Genomic DNA, 18,116 nt, shown 5'->3' on the forward strand with positions numbered 1-18,116 from the left:
AGAGCAGAGTAGAGGGGCAGAATCACCTCCCTTAACCTGCTGGCCACGATTCTTTTGATGCAGCCCAGGATATGGTTGGCTTTCTGGGCTGTCAGTGCACGTTGCTAGCTCACGTTGCCACCTCATGTCCAGTTTTTATCCACCAGTACCCCCAAGTCCTTCTCTGCAGGGCTGCTCTCAGTCCCTTCATCCCCCAGCCTCTATTGATACCAGGGATTGCCCCAACCCGGGTGCAGGAACTTGCACTTGGCCTTGCTGAACCTCATGACGTTCACATGGGCCCACCTCTCAAGCTTGTCCAGGTCCCTCTGAATGGCATCCCATCCCTCAGCCATGTCAGCCACACCACTCAGCTTGGTGTCACCCGCAAACTTGCTGAGGGTGCACTCAATCCCACTGTCTATGTCACTGATGAAGATATTAAGCAGTACTGGTCCCAATACAGACTCCTGAGGGACACCACTCATCACTGACCTCCATCAGGACATTGAGCCGTTGACCACTACCCTCTGGATGTGACCATCCAGGCAATTCCTTATTCACTGAATAGTCCATCTATCCATTTTAGAGAGAAGGATGTTATGTGGGACTGTATGAAAGGCCTTACAGAAGTCCAGATAGATGACATCCATGGCTCTTTCCTTGTCCACTGATGTAGCTGCTCCATCATAGAAGGCCACTAGGTTGGTCAGCCAGGACTTGCCCTTGGTGAAGCCATGCCGGCTGTCTCCAGTCACCTCCCTGTCCTCCATGTGCCTTAGCATAGCTTCTAGGAGGACCTGTTCCATGATCTTCCCAGGCACAGAGGTGAGGCTGATGCGTCAGTAGTTCCCAGGGTTCTCCTTTCTACACTTCTTAAAAACCGGTGTAGTGTTTCCCTTTTTCCAGTCACTAGGGACTTCACCTGACTGCCATGACTTTTCAAATATCATAGAGAGTGGCTTGGCAACTGCATCAGGCAATTCCCTCAGGACTCTGGGATGCATTTCTCATCAGGTCCCACAGACACTCATCAGGTTCTCAGGTGGTCTCAAACCCGGTATTTTCTTACAGTGGGAGGGACCTTGCTCCCCCAGTCCTTGCCTGGAGGTCCATCCACTCAAGAGGTGTGGGAAGAGAGGTTGCCAGTGAAGACTGAGGCAAAAAAACTGCTGAGTACCTCAGCCTTCTCCTTGTCCATTGTTACCAGTTCGCCAGTCTTGCTCATCGGGGGGGCACGCTTTCTTTGACCTTCTTTTTCTGGCTGACATACTCAGAAGCCCTTCTTATTATTCTTTGCATCCCTTGCCAAGTTCTGCTCCAGCCACACCTTGGCCTTCCTCACCCCATCCCTACACAACTAGGCAGCTTCCCTATACTCTTCCCAGGATACCTGTCCCTGCTTCCACTGCCTGTGCACTTCCTTCTTGCCCTTTAGTTTGACCAGCAGGTCTTGACTCATCCATCCTGGTCTCTTACCTTCCTTTCCCCATTTCTTACACCTGGGGATCGAGAGCTCTTGCACTCTATGGAAAGCATCCTTAAAGATCTGCCAGCTCTGTTCTGCTCCCTTGTCCCTGAGAGTAGTTTCCCAGGGGGTCCTACTGACTAACTCCTTGAACAGCTGGAAGTGTTCCTTCCTAAAATTCAGGCTCCTGACTTTACTCTTTGCCTGACCCATACCCCTCAGGACTGCAAACTCCACCAGTGCATGACTGCTGCAGCCCAGGCCGCCTCCAGTCTTGACATCACCGATTAGCTCACTTGTGTTGGTGACCAACAGGTCCAGCAGGGTTGTTTATTACCTGGCTTAAGAAGTTATCCTCAAAGCATTCCAGGAGCCTCCTGGATTGCCTACAGCTTGCCATGCTACTTTTCCAGCAGATGTTGGGGTGGCTGAAGTCCCCCAGCAGGACGAAAGCCTGCGAGCACGATGCCTCATGTAGCTGGACTAAGAAGGCTTTGTCAATAGGCTCCCCTTCATCAGGTTGGCCTGCAGTAGACACCAACCACAAGGTTCCCTTTGTTGCCTTGGTCTCTAATTCTTACCCATAAGCTTTTAACCTCCTCGTGGCTATTCTTCAGAGACAGCTCTTCACAGTCTATCCATTTCTTAATGTAGAGGGCAACCCCTCCATTCCTCCTTCCTTACCTGTCCCTTCTGCACAGCCTGAAGCCATTGATAGCTGCACTTCAGTCATGGGATTCATCCCACCAAGTTTCAGTAATGGCAACTAGGTCGTAGCTTTCGAGCAGCACGGTGTTTTCCAGCTCCTCCTGTTTGTTGTCCATGCTGCATGCACTGGTGTAGAGGCACTTCAGCTGGGCTGTCAGCCGTGTCACCTTCTTAGGGGAACACCCTTTAATTCCTTTGAGGTATTTCATTGGTGTTTCACTGCTGCCTCCCAGTACCTGAAGAGCCCCTGGCTCATTTCTGTAAGACTTCCAAGTGTGCTTCAGTATAGCCAGCAGATCTCAAAGCAACAGGCTGAGGGCCCTCGCTAGCACGCCGTCCCTCTAACCTTGGCATGTCACCCCACAGCTTGTCATGGGCAAGCCTGGTGCCATCCCCCTCCCCTTCAGGTCTAGTTTAAAGCTCTGCCAATGAGCCCCGCTAGCTCATGAGCAAAGACCCTCTTCCCCCTTTGAGAAAGGCGAATCCCATCTGAAGCCAGCAGGCCTGGGGCTGCGTAGGCCATCCCATTATCGAAAAACCCCAAATTGTGGCGGGGACAGCAGCCGCGGAGCCACGTGTTAATAGACTGGGTCCGTCTGTTTCTTCCAACGTTGCTGCCCACAACTGGAAGGAGAGAGGAAAAAATAACCCATGCTCCAGATTCCTTTACCAACCACCCCAAGGCCCTGAAGTCTCTTTTGATTGCCCCTGGACTATGCATTGCAGCTTCATCGCCACCCGCATGGAAGTGCAGTAACGGGTAATAGTCCGAGGGCTGTACAAAGCTTGAAGCTTCCTAGTGATGTCCTTAACCCGGGCCCCAGGGAGGCAGCAGGCTTCCCTACGAGGAGGGTCTGTCTGGCATATTGGACCCTCTGTTCCCCTCAGAAGGGAGTCACCTACAACTATAACCCATCTTTTCTTCCTCATGGATGTGGTCATGACACAGGGCAGGGGGGGTGTGAAGGCCTTCCTGACCTTGGCAACACCTCTGGTGTAGATGGACTGTCATCCATATCATCTGTTGACTGGCCTTCCACATCCAGCGTCTCATACCTGTTGTCCAGAGGCACCTGGGAAGGCAAGGAGGGCGTTCACCTGCCACCCTGAGCTTGGACTTTCCTCCATTCACTCCTTTCCTTTAAGCTACTGTCTTCAGCCTGGCAGGGGGAAGACACAGGATCCCTTTGATCTTGGTATTTTTCTGGTGGCTGTTCCCGTTTCTGTCTCAGGGAGGGCAGAGCATAGTTCCACCAGTGTATCTCCTTCTCAGACTCCCTGATGCTCCTTAGCCTTTCTACTTCTTCTCGTAGCTCTGCCACCAGGCTGAGCAGATCATCCACCTGGTCACACCTCACAGAGCTGTTCTCACTAGGGAAACACCCAGTTATTCACACCTAGGGGCCATTTGCGTTGAAGACATCCAAGCTTCCACTGTTGCATTTCCTTATGTTTTTCCTGCTGAAAGGCTTTTTTGACCACTCCTGCAGCATGAGCGCCACATACTCCAGGCAGTTGGAACTCAGGCACATTAATATACATTACAGCAATGTTTCTGCAGAAGTCTGTAGTATTACTCTCATCACAGATTATCTATTCTAGAATAGAATTAACATAAGCATTCAGAACTAGCTTTTAAAAAATTGACAAGAAGTGAGCTAAGCTAGAGTTTATTTAATAAAAAATGCTGCCTGATGACAATGTGTCATAAAACACAGTACGTTAAAAGTTTCAGAAACTTGGGGAGCCTAAAAAGTCAGACGAGAAATTAATTGTGCAACTGTGTCACTATATTTATGCTAGTGTTTTACACGTGCCAGTTATTTCTCATCACTGAGTTCACTAGCTCTTTTTGTGGAGTACATTTTATAGAAATAAAATATTTACTAAATATATGCTACTATGTAAAATTTTCTACTTAGTTTTTAATGTTTCAGTTAAAAGTAAACTATAAGAGTTAATGCCACAACTTTCCTGTAACTTTTTTTTGCCCCTCTAGAGACATTCCTCTGAAGAGTGAATTGAAGACAAACTGGACATCACTGTCTGCTGTGGTACCTCTGCCAAACAACTCCTTTTAAAATATTTATTTTAAAACTATTATCAGTGGGTCTTCCTAACTACAGAATGCAATTTAAAAAAAACCCACCAAAACCAAAACCCCAACATTCTTCTGCAATGGGGAAAAATTAGGTGCAAAAATAAAAGTCAGATCAGTCTCAGTATGAAAAACATGAATTTCACACCAGGCTCAGATTAAATAAACCTGTACCAAGATAATTGTTTCTCCCTGATACAGGACACTCAGCCTAGGTTTGACACTCAGAATCATCACATGGAGTTTCATCCTAAATGGAGCAAGATTTTAAAAGGCAATGCATTAACACACAGTGGAATAGCTGAGGATAAAACAGTTCTGAACCCACACTGCACATATTAAATGCTACTAGGGAGTTTTACCTAAAAGATCCTCCCTGGTACTCTTCTGGTAACAGTTTTCCATCTCTTGCTTTCTTTGCTAGAGCCTAAGGAAAATGAAAGAAGAAAAAGAAGAGAAGAAAGAATTTAAAGCCTTGTAATAGCTTAATTCTTTTAACTTTAGTAAGACATTGTAAGTACCATACAGCCATTAAAAAGTCATCTGCTTCTGGATTTAGGGAAGCACCTCAGCAGCATTGTTGTTGTAGCTGCAATGATTTGGCAAAAAGACTAGGACAGAAAACTTCATTTTCCCAACGACACTGGCTGTTCAGTAAAAGCTGTTCTCTCACCTTATAAACCTTGCTCCAGTTTTTGCAATGGAACCACCATCCTCCCTGGTGTTTTTAGATGATAAAAATATCTAGCAAAATAGTGATGAGACAAATTCACAGTATTCTTAATGTATTTGTTTAAAGAAACTGCCATGTACCACTTCAGAACTTTCTAGCAGATTGAATGTATTTCTTCCAGCTAAGCATTCAACTACCTTAAAGACCACCTTTCCTGTGACCTCCATTTCATTTGTGAGACTTTTCTACTTCTAAACATAACAGAAGGAACTATCCACAAACGTTTTGTTCAAAATACAGCCCAAGAAGTTCATACTATGTTCTAAGATACGACCACGGAGAAAAAGATCCTTATCCCCCCTTAGGATTTTTCTAGCTCAGCGGTCTTCTTAGATGGAAGCAGTGAGAATCAGGATGAATAATTGTTACAGTAGTTGTCAAATAAGGAAGAAAAGACTGTGTGGACCTCAAGAGAAATGGCACTCATTGGTGGGTCAAGAGCCAGTTATTCAGTCACCAACCCATTCCTAACACCTTGCCAGTACCCAATGGAAAGTTGGTGACTGGAAAGGTGTCAGACAACTTCTCCATTAGTAGCAACCTTCTCAAAATCAGGAGCTCTTCAACTGACAGCAGAGACTGAAGTGGGAATATATGCAGGACAGATGATCTATCCTATTCATAAAGAATACATGTAGTGGTTTTGGCTTGTATCTTATTTATTCCACAGGTGGAAAAGCTCATGGAAAATGTCACATTGTGACAATTGCAGCATTATGACATTTTAAGACAAAAATAACTGTTGCCAAAAGCACAGTCAGGGAAATAGACTCAGATCTGCTTCTGGGAAGACTGATAAAAGGAACACAGTCTGTTTATATTTTCCTTCTTCTGGTAAAAAGAATAAAACTAATGATAGTTTCCAATAATTTAATTATGTTAGGGAAATTTCAGTGGAAGTGAATAAAAACCCCACCAAAATCTACTTTATCACAAGATGAAAAAAGTGCTATATCACATTTGTGAAACTTTCTTGGAGATTATACTTCCTAGGAATTTTCCACTCCCTTTTTAGGAATTCTACCACTGTTTTTTTTAGGATTTTTTCCATATTCTTTCTAGAAATTGACTCCCCCCTCTCCCCCCTTTTTTGGGTAAATTTCTAGATTGCTTTCCAGGAATTGCCCGTTCTGCTTTCCAGGTATTTTCTACATGTGTTCTATGAATATCCTGTCAAGGACTCAATTCAATTTATGAAGAGGTAATTTCTATGAAACATTATCCCTGCCTTTAAGGACCAGAGTCAGTAAGTGGAAACTGTGATTGAATTGACTACTTTTTGTTTGCATGTGGGTGGAGGTAGATTCATTACAAGATAAACTTCCGCACAGATAATGAATTGGTTAGTAGTTATAGTTGTGATGTGGATTAATCCCCTTTCATGTTGTAATCTAACTCTGTTGGTCATGGTAAACAAGTGTCTTCCCTGTACACATTTCTAAACATCTTTCAGGCAAGGGTTCTGAAAGACCACAGTAGTTTAACGACTGCAATGACTTCAGCTTAGAAATAAAACCCAAGAAGTTTAAGAGAATCTCATCCTAATGAATCGCCCACTAAATTCAGGCTTACACCAAGTTTACAAAACTTTGACATCCTTATTATGAATTTAAAAGTTAAAAGGTGTAGTGGTGCATTCACGCCCCCTCCTGGGCTGCTCTATGATCTCAGGGATTCCCATTAGGCCTTAGCATGTGTAATCAGTTGGACAGTTAAGCGTCCCTTGACTGTACCAGGAACTCTTGAACAGCTAAGGCAAGGAGCAGCACTGACCATACCAAGGATTCCTGTTGCCTGGTGGAGGAAGGGAATGGGAGCAGGAATAATTAGTCATCTCCTCACAGCCTTGGGGCATCCCTTCTCTTGTTTAAGTTGTTCCCTGACAGCCTTGGAGCATCCCTTATCTGAATCAAAGCTTGTGTGAAATGGTACCAGTGCTACTGGAATTCCAGTAATTTGCTGATGACTAAAGCCAATCATCTCACAAACCTATAAACAGCGGTCCTAAGTGAGGCCCTTTGAGCTCTCCTGGACCACAGCGGGCTGCATCCAGCATCTCCCTCTGAGTGGGATACCTCTCAGAGCTTGCAAACTTTCCAGTTAGTGAAAATCGGAGGACCGTCGCTGAAAGCTCTTGATGGGACCTGGGCTGATACCCTTCACTCGTTGAGAAAGTGGTGAGACACTTGACATGAATATTTCACTGAACTCGAGGGGAATTTTTAACAGCGGGGGTGGAGGGCAGGGGGGAGAGAGATCTTAGCATCTGCGTGCATGCATGTATGAACTAACTCGGATATCCTATAGCAAGTATAGTACAAATATTCAAAACCTATACACAAGTCACTGTTGTGATTATAGTAAATTCTATTCAAACTGTGAATGAGCCTCAGACTGCAGTTACACACATAATTCCTTTAGACATAAACCATTGCCCAAGCCTGGGACTAGGAATGGATCCAGCTGCACCTAAAAAGTGTGGAGTTTAGAAAAGGAGTTTAGAAAACAAGGGGGTCTTCTCTGAACCTTGTGACTCAACGGGAGGGTCTCCTCTAACTTTTTTATATCTCCGATCTCTGGGCAAATCATGAAAAATCAATTCTAACTTGGTTTTCCTTTGTATGTTTCTTTATTACCCTTTTGCATCTTCAGTCTCTGTATAAATAATTCTAGTTTGATTCTAACTTGATTTTCCTTTGTACGTTTCATCCATGTATTAAGTAATAGAGTGAACCTTGCTATCAAACTTCAGTGAAGTGGCACTTTTATAAATTCCTATTAAATCACTTTTGCTAATACCTTTGATGGTGATTCTTTAAGTGGTCCAAACCACTCTTTTCGCAACAAAAGGATACGCTGAATTTTATTTTAGGCTTTTATTAATCTCTGAATAATTAGTGAACCAGAAGACAAGACCCACGGGAACTGCATTCACACAATAGGGTCAATATGAGCATAATGCATATACGTAATTGCATTATTTGAATGATGGAAATATGGTGCTAGGATGCACATGACCTGGAAAGAAGTTAAAATTAACATGCAGCAGAAGGAGATATATAAGCAATCTAAACAAAGAAAGTGCCTGCCAAACTACAGGGAGACCAGCACAGGACCAGCTGCAGTTTCAGTTTGTGCCTCCCATGTGTGCATGTCAGGTACATATATATTTCAGTAATTCAGTGAAGAAGTTTAAAAGGAAAATTATGTTAGTGTGTACACCTGCAATCTATGTGACCCCATGACTTTCATATTGAGCAGTGTGACCTATGTTACACACATTCCATTTGAAATGAAAGGGGAATGCTTACTTTATCATAGCCCTATTAAACATAATGCAAACATACATTCCCATCATGGGAACTGCAGGACACCGTAATTTATGGTAAGAGAGGTTTGTAATACTGCATCACAGTATCACAGGTATTGGGGATGATAATAAAAGCACAACCTATACTGCACTTCTCATAATGCTTTTCTTCTTGTCATTCTATCACTAATCACAGAATAAAGTAACAATCTCAGCTGACCATTCTCTTTGGCTGGCTATTATATTAGTGAAAGGATTTGCTTTCACAACACATTCAACATGAAGTAAACAATATGGACTGGAAAAATATTAAAAACATTCAATTATGAATGTTCTGTGGCATAACACTTATGCCTTTTTCTGCTACAACTTTGTTGGTTGTTCCCCTCTGCCAACACAGACTATTATTATTTCTGTAGTTTTCGGTAAAATACAAAAATTTACAAAGTGCAGCTTGTGTCTAGTTTTGGGACAGTTTTATGCCCTAGCAGCTACTTCCACTGCATTCCTCAGATACTGCAGGCCTTTGATTAACACTCATTAAATGACAAAAAAAGGCTTGTGTTAGGGCATTTCATCACTCATTCAATTTTTGCCTGCCAAGAAATACTTCTGTGGCTGGCAACAACTGCCACAGATTCAAGTCACTAACTGGCACCTTGTCTATGCAAAATACTGCTCATCAGTCTGAGGAGTTTAATGTTACCTTTTGGGTGACATTCTCAACTGAACTGCGTATTGAAAAAATGCAGACAGAAATAAGTGCCATAATGTAACTGCACAGAGTAACACAAGCAGCTACAAGAAAATTTCTGGGAAAGGGGGGGGGGGGACACACCTCCCAAACAGAATCTCAAACCCAAAGATCGGAAATACTAAAGAAATTAACATTATCTAGCTTTCTCAGGAGGATTAAAGAAATACAATTATATTAAATTCCAGAAGTCTGTACGTGTTTATTGTTCAGTCTAGCCAACATTCAACTAAACAACATGATGACTAAGTTACTGTTAATTAAAAATGCACAGAGTTGCAAAATTAATAATAATTTTGAAGTCTAAGGAATGCTGAAACTGCTTTAGATCCTTTTTAAAACTGCCTTTGTTATCACTGATGTGTACCTGGGTCATGCTACATTTTCTGCTACAAAAAAACTATATAGGTACTATACTCCTCAGCCTACTGTGCATTTAAGACCTACCTTTGCAGAGGCAGCAATTTCCTTTATTCCCTTGGCAGTAACATCTTTTATGATTGGTGTAATGAGACCTCGGTCTGTTGCCACAGCAATAGAAATGTCAATGGACTGCAGCTGCCTGCAGACTTCTCCATCCCAGGTTACATTCACATCTGGCATTTGCTAGAAGAGAGAGAGAATAAAAAAAAGACAGCTGTTAAAAGAACAACAGTGCAATCAATTATCAAGAAAAAGGAAAATCCTTTAAGACACATAGCTTACATTACATAAGACACATACAGGCATTCACCAAATTAATTAGTGCAATACAAACTGCTGTCTGTAAATGAAGGCAAAAGAATAGGTCACATCTGTCATCAGGACTGCCATGAGCAAGACAAAAAAAAAAAAAAATCACTGTGAGAATCTAAGAGTAGATGTACATGATCAGCTTGCATTTATTTTCTTTTATTTAAACTTACTTTGTCAAATAGCATGAATGTATGCTCCAGGAACTGAAAATGGCAGGGCAGCCAGAAGGTTTTTGGTGCTGCTGGAAAAAAATTAACAAAAGCCTACAAATTCCTTCAGGAGTCAATGATACCACCTTACGAATGCCCAGCATGCAAAGCTACAAATCAGTGTAATTTCTCTGCCCCAAATAAGTCACAGGATGTTGACTTAAAAAACATGGAAATGGACAGCTTTACTATACCTATGTGTTGTTTTCCACTCGTCTCTCAAGCATGACTCTCAACAAAGAAAGGTACAAATAGAATATGCTGCAGGTGCACTCACTGTTATTCAGATGAGGTTCTCCTAAAACTCATCAGATTTTTTTTTTTTGTGTGGACTCAATTAAAATTGAGATAATGTTTACTGATAATTTCAATGAGGTTTTTGAGTTTACCATATAAAGCTGAAACAGCTCGGAGGAAAAAAAAAACCCCAACATATAGGTGAAGTCTCAGGTAACTGGTCATAGATACTGTGAAGGTACTATTTCCAAGATTAGCATTTAGTGACCTTAATGAAATTAGGAATTAGGAAGTTGACTTCATAGTGGAGAAGATATTCCAGAAAAAAGTCTGGGAGGGACACATTACCTCTATCTACACTAACTCCACTCCTAGAAGAAGTGGTACAACAGTATGCTCAGTTCCTGTTCTTCAACACTAGAAAAAAAATTTAAAAAAAAAAAAAAAAAAAAAAAAAAGGTAGTACTCCACTTTGCAAGTTAAATAAACTTCAGGAAAGTCCCACAGCATATGCAGTTGAAAGATGCCTTCAAGCGGGTGTTGTGCAAGTGTGACTTTCTATAAAAGGTATCTAAAACAGATGGTAGGGACAAGGAGTTTCTCCTACCACCTTCAATATCATTAGAATAGTCTTAATTTTTGTGTAGACCAGTCAGTATTATTTCTCCCATCACTTCAGCAATGAAAGACTCTTTATTCTTAAAGGACTGCTTTAGCAGCTGTTGTTACTAAGCACAACCACTTGTGGATATCAGCCTGGAAGCTTTCATTCCTTCCTCCAGCCTTACTCCTCCCTCCTTGTTCCAGAAAGCCAGAATTGTTCTAATGGGCTATCATCTGGTGAGCCCACTGGCACATTCACAAAGCTGTGTCCCCCTTAATTATCTTCCTACATGACAGAGATCTTTTCCAGTTGTTAGTGATCACTAAAAGACACTATTGCCTACTGAACCTTAAAAATACTGGCCTTCAGGCTGGTCAGAGCTCCCACCCATGACTTACTTCAAAAATTAAGTGCAAACTGAATTTAAACCAAAACCACTCCACATCTAAGTGAAACCGTCCTGGTTCTTTCTTTTCACAAGTTTGGAAGTAAGATTAATTTCACATTATGTTTTCCAAGTGATTATATCTGAGACACTCCGGACTAAGAGGAGACAGTTCCAAAGCACAGTTCTCCTAAAGAAGGATCTCTCAAACTTTTCAGTTTCAGAAAAATTGAGTAGCACTGGGAGTGTTTTTCAAGCAGAGCAATCGACACAAATTGGAAGGCAATGTAACCAGTTCTACCAGAGAGCACACAAAGAGCTTATGGAGACTGTAAAGCCTCTGTAGTTTGGCATGGAGTAAGTAGACCCCAATGAAATTTAAGATCTTAACTTCAGGATGCATTGCAATCCTTTAACTTTTACAGTGACAAAGAGAACAATGACAATTCTTAGCAATGAACAAAGATTCGTTTCCTGAGGAATTTTTAATTCAAAGCAGAGGTCACTAAATAGGCCATCAGAATACATCTGAGGTAACACACAAGACTGATATAAGACTTGGATAAATATTTGTTTACAACTGTAAGAGAAAATAAATACAACAGCAAAGAATAGAAGACTTATCTTGCCAATTGCTTTAGTCTGCTGACAAAGCATCTACCATTATCTGCAGATGATAACTGTATTAAGTGGATCTTTACTAAGAATTTCTCATTTTTACAGTCCACAGCATAGACAGTATAGAGAATTAGAATTCTGGAAAGCTTAAAAAAACCTGACAATAAGTGATGAAGAATTACAAGCTTTGCTGTGATCGCATTCGTATCTCCATATAGGCTCACAAAATACTTCTCTTGTCTCCTTGGCAGTTTACTGCAAAAGTTTTTGGGGGTTTTTTTTTTTTGGAAGTCAATTATTCGCTTACCTTCAGCGTAACTGCAGTTGCCTTGATAATAAAATCATTTACAGATACTTTAATGTCATCTGCAAAGAGAAAAAAAAAAAAAAAGACAACAATCATTGCTCATAAGATTTGTTTATGTGTGATGACAAGATTCCAGTGATTCAGCAGATCTGCTTCTTTGAAACATTGCCAGAAAGTAACTCAACTTCAAACTAAAATCATAAGAGCAAGAAAACTTTTCTCCCCCTTGGGACAAAAGGAGCATCATCAAAGAAAAGTCTTCTGAGCAGATATTCTTGCCAGCTGTTACCAGAAGGTCAAAAAAGCTGCAAACTTCTTTGTCAGACAGGCATATCATCATATGAACACTTATCTCTGTCTAAAACCTAGCTGGTGCCTCTGTATACAGAACCTTTCAAGGCTAACTTCATTAGGTTAACCTTGAAAACCCTTTTCTACACATCCACGCAATAACCCATTCATGTAAAGAAATTTAACTTGGACCTTGAAGATACTCTTTGATGTTGCACTGTGATAACAACAAACCTGTTTTTTCAACCTTGCCCCACAGGCACAGCTTTCAGTAAATCAAAAATCCTTCTACTGTTGAGCACTAGCATCTAAATGACCCCAGTGGGGGAACCCTATTAAAGATTTCAGCTGGAAGAGATACCACGTATAAAAGCTATAGTATCATTCCGAGGTCAGGGGGTGGGGGCCAACAACAGAAAAAAGCCACCTACCTACAGCTATATCTGGAATAATATACATTGAATATTGGATTGCTAATGTGCCTGCCTGAAGACAAGAAAACTACTCGTTTGAATGATGTCGGTCTTGCCATACAAAACATTTACAGATGGGACCTAGAAAGCTTCTGAAGACCTAGGCACTCTGTCTCGGGGCAACTACACCACCATTTTTTTTGGAAAACAAACAAACCGCCCCTCCCCCCCCCAAACCACAAAGGCTAAAGACATCTTTCAGCTCTTGTTCTATTGCTGTTCTCCTTAATCAAGCTAGAAAAACCCCAACAAACAAAAAAACCCAACTCATAAGTAGTAGTAAAGGCAGGTAAACAGCATCAAGAATGTTTTGGTCAAATCACTGAAAGTTTTTGTCATAACTTGCTTGAAGAACAACTAATTGTGGATCATCACCCAAAGTTACAGTAATAAAAATATTACTTTAAGATTACCAATTCACAATGCATCACTGGTCGCAAGTATTTATGTGACTTTGTAGTCTATATTTCATTGACTTAAAACTGACAGTTGTCTCCTGAGTGACAGAAAACCATATTTTGCTCTCTAATAAATCATTTATTACAGAGAAGTTTTTTAATGCACATTGTGCAATGAGTACTTTGCACCTAAGAATAACGGGCACACAAAAGTGTGTATCTCCCTGGGATACCAAGAAATGACAACTCTTACCTCCCTGCGCATTTGTACAAGTGCCTTATCAATGAAAGATTCAGACCCATCCATTTTCCAAAGTTCGGTACCCCATTCTTTTCTTTCAAGAACTGAAAAGGGATGTGACATCAGGATATCTATTCACAAAAGCACAAACTGCTTTATTACTGCTCATTGCTAGATAGAAAAAACCCCCACCCTCTCCTTTTCTTCTCTTATTTGACATTGGTCCAAACTGAACCTTCTACCTCTAGGATGCTCAAATACATTTCAAGTTGCAGATACCCCAAAAGATCACCTGAAACACTATTGGGACTCATCATTTCTGTGAAACCAACATGTTTTCTTTCAGATCCACTTTAATTCATTTCAATTACCAGTAAAGATTCAAATGAAAAACAAGCTCTATTTTTACGAATCATATTGACTAAAATACTGTGTTTCCAATTATGTATAAAGGAATAAACTTAATGTTTTCAAAAAAAAGTATACATGATACACACTTTTTCCAGGCTATCATTTAATGTTTCTCTAAGACATTGCTTAGCTACTGCAATTTAACAGAACCACACCTCAGGGGGACCACCCTCTAGAACAGACCTCAAAAGCTGATTGTAGGACCCATCAAATTCACTCTCCCAACTCCAGAACTACTTACACTGAAAGCCCTCTAAGCTGACATATTTTCTTCCTTTAGTCTTATTCCCTCTTCATTCTTATTTTCAAGAAATGCAGCCTTCACCTGTACAGCAATACATTGTAACAACACATGTATTTCCTCCCATCAATCTTTCAAGCTCTCTTCCTTGTCAGCTTGGATTAGGTTCTTCATACTTTCAAAAGTTTTGTTAAACATAGCCCTACTTACTACCTAGAGAACTTCGACTTAAAAAGGTCCTGTTACTCTTTCATGACTCTTCAAAGTCATTACTGTATTTTCCTTTGAAAGCAATAACTGACTGATGATAACTAAAGTCTCAAAGCTGACATAAACGCTGAAGGTAATTTAGAATCCTAAATGGTAGATTTTTTCCTTAGTATTACTATCACATGCAGCCTCTGAAAAAATTGATCAGTAAAAAGTTATGACTCAAGTTGAATGAATGTGCAATAATTGATGATTAACTGTGTTTCTCTTTTTACAGCTTAACGATCCTTGTGATTTGGGGTCAGTTTTCTCGGCTGGTGTTCAGACCCCTCTAATAGGCTCGTACAAGTGTGAAGACATTTGTGGCCTGATTCTGTGAGTAAAAGTCTCTAGATTTCACAGACTTCAGTTAAACCTTAGAACATGCAGCATTTCTCAGAACTGGACCTAATTTGTGCAGGTTAAATAAAGACACAGCAATGTCAGCAATAGGTGGCCTCAGCTTTCATGCTCTTCTCTAAATGCTTCAATAAAGAAGAAAAAAGCACTTGGTTTCTCAATCAGTACAGCAATAAAAATTTAAATTAAAACTATTCTGCTACGCTATGCTGAATGCAGAGTTCACATGGCTTTGGAAAACTATCATTTGAACCTGAACCTATGAGCTTTCAAACCATGATAGCAATGATAAAGCTTTAGAACAAAACTTGAAGTGTCACATGTCACTGAGTTAGACCTATAATAAACACTCACTTTTCATTACTGTGGTAATGTGTAAGACAGCATAAACTATTAATCCTATTTCTACTACTTGGTGTAATAATAAGGATACACATCTAAAAGCTGAACTATTGAGAACAAATGATTTAAATGGTACCAGAAAAAAAAGACTAATTGAACAACACCAAAAGGAATCCATGAGACATTGTTTATGCACCCTCCTCTTTACACATAGACAGCTGTATTCTTTCATGAATGTCTTTAGTAACAAACTTTGGTCTTTCGGAAAAAAAGTATAGTAGTAGGAAAAAAGACCCAAACCCAAACCAGCTGTTTCTCTCATTATAAAATAATGGGCCTTCATAATTTTTTACCCAAGTAACAGACTTAGTACCAGGCTATGAGATGTACGTGTGCATGTCTCCTTCAGCAAACAGAACTTCACTACTTGCTTATGCAGCCTGAACAGTGTGGAAAATGAGACTTCATAAAATTGAATGAATGTTGAATGAAAATTAAGTTTATGAAGTGGCAGAGATTAACCTGTGTGCCTGGAACAGTATCCAAACTTTCTAAGTATTGAAGAGTCAAGTTTTGTAAACAAATAAATGATTCTTTCACCAGCATAATTAGCTAAACCTATCAAAAGAAAAAGTAATCAGTATTTTCCCAATTTGATTTGAAAAGGGATCTCTCCTCTAAAAGAATGAAAATTAATTTGAAAAGCTATGCCTAATTAGTTTGGCTGCAACTGATAAAGTAGGCATCAGCTGATCTCAACTGATTTCCAGCAGATAAACACAACAGATGTCATGTCATTTTAGGCAGAGATAAGATATTGTCAATTCAATAAACAGTATCGCTAACTTCAGACACTAGAAGTAAATATTATTCTTTACGAAGAATATTCCACATTTTATAGAAACTTAAGACCAGAAGAATCACTTACAGATATTGCGGTCAATCATACTACCTGATCTTGACTACTTTATCAAGTTCTGCCTTAAAACCAGATAGATTTCCTGAGAAGGCTACTCTTCCTGGACAGCTGCAGCCAAACCTCATTTCTGAGTGTATCAGAATTAGTTAGAGCACCATGGACAAGCAGGAAATTGAAGGCAGGCATTGCCCCCCCCCGCCCCAGGCCTGTCTCCCTTCCCCTCAGCTACTGCTTCCTACTTTGCAACATCACCTCAATCGTGCTTGTATAATTGTTGTACAGGTCTGATGCCAAAATGTATCAGTGGATTGGGACAGCTTAAAATAAATCAAGTTTTGGCATCAAAGGAAATGAAGGTACTACAGAGGCAGAAACATAACATCACAGGTTTTCAACTGTTTAATCCAGCTTTTCTGTGAAGAAAAATATCTCCAAAAATCTATAACCTCTGCAAGTAGCTTAGGAGATGAGATGGAAGATGTGACTGAAAAAGGAGAGTGAATTCATTCATTAATTTTTTGCACAGCTAACCAGACTGGTGACGGAGATATGATGGAGATATGACCTTGCTGAAAAAAATACAGTCTTTTAAGTGCAAATGCTCAACAATTCTCTCTCTGATCTGACTTCATTACAGTCCTTTAAATTCTGGTTAAAGAAGTGTATTTACTTGAAAATAGCCTTAAATGTGATGGAAGAAAGAAACATTATATTACAAAATAAATTATTCCTCAGGCTTAAATATCTCAGTCAAAAGACATAATTTTTAGAAAATCCTCTAGCTTAACATGAGTTACTGAAGAGCAAGATGCCCTAGATTAATACAACTCTAACCTACTCAACTGTAAATCTGGCTTGATCAAATTATAGATGTCGAAGTTTTATGAAAACATTTGTTTCCATATTTCTGACACTGATATTTATAAATAGATTGCATTGCATTGGCATCCTCTTTACAGAATATTAAACCAGCTACCGGGGGCAGAGAAAAATGCTAGTAACTGCAGGTAATTGCAAGAACTGACCTAATATAAAACAATGCTTTCCTGAAGAGTTTCCACAACAAGTTTTGGTTTAATACCTTCACGAACTAGGAAATTGGAGCCACTTCCTGCAGACAACATTAAAATCAGTATCTTGATCAAATATTTCTAAATATAAAATTTATTTAAATTAAGAAGATGATGATGTTAAAGTAATAAAAACTTTCATACAGGTTTTTTTACATAAGTCCTTAAACAAAAAGACACTAAGCAAACAGCACTTTTGTGATATTTTGCATGAAAATGAAGTACCTGCCTGAAGAGTGTTCTATTGAAAAATCCTCTTTTTTTAAAATACATCTAGCTCCCCAGGTATATAGTGAGCATGACATCATATGGTATCGAATATCCCCTTGGGTAGTTCAGGTCAGCTGTCCTGGCTGTCCCCCCTCCCAGCTTCTTGTGAAAATTAACTCTATCCCAGCTAAACCCAGGACAATGTCATACATACTTTCTTGAGCTGAGATTTGGGAAGAAGATTCTGTCTGCATAGTTAATTTTGAAACTATTAAAACAACCTATTGCACAGTACACTCAGCTGATTTTAGCAAAACCAAAAACAGTCTTAGCAAAAAAACCCCCCGATCTTTGATTATGACCTTAAACTTCAAGAACTTTTTCTAAATATGTCACTTCAGTGAATACAAGTTGAGAATAAGAGGGAAAATTTAATTTCTTAATCTTATACCTAAACATTTCTGTATAAATAAGACACAATGGACACATTATGAAAAATGGGATTTACACAGAGAGAGAGAGAGAGATTTATAGCTTTTAATCCAATTGTCAATGTATATTTTAAAACCATCCAGTTTTATGTGGGACAGATTTCTATTCCAACAGCTTAAAGCATTCTATTCCAATAGCTTTAAGCTTATATATTTAAGTTTCAGTGAAAGACATAACCCTGCCTCCTTCACACTAATACCATTACTTTGCTTTCAAGAGGAATTTACCATGTACTGGTGTATTGGGTTTGTGTGGCAAGGTTTTGGTAGCGGGG

At 40.0% G+C, this 18,116-nt stretch overlaps 1 protein-coding gene across 1 annotated transcript in view; it reads right to left on the reverse strand.

Annotated features, from left to right (window-relative positions):
• The window catches only part of PDHX (pyruvate dehydrogenase complex, component X), a 60,852-nt gene that overhangs the window by 1,726 nt on the left and 41,010 nt on the right, over window positions 1-18,116 (reverse strand). The window contains exons 8-10 of the mRNA XM_010586020.1: window positions 12,146-12,204; window positions 9,498-9,656; window positions 4,616-4,680 (exon numbers count right to left, since the gene is read on the reverse strand). Coding sequence (XP_010584322.1) covers window positions 4,616-4,680; window positions 9,498-9,656; window positions 12,146-12,204 — 283 coding nt within the window. The remainder of the gene's footprint in view (window positions 1-4,615; window positions 4,681-9,497; window positions 9,657-12,145; window positions 12,205-18,116) is intronic.

The sequence above is a fragment of the Haliaeetus leucocephalus genome, unplaced genomic scaffold, assembly GCF_000737465.1.
Source record: "Haliaeetus leucocephalus isolate CR32 unplaced genomic scaffold, Haliaeetus_leucocephalus-4.0 Scaffold138, whole genome shotgun sequence".
NCBI lineage: Eukaryota > Metazoa > Chordata > Aves > Accipitriformes > Accipitridae > Haliaeetus > Haliaeetus leucocephalus.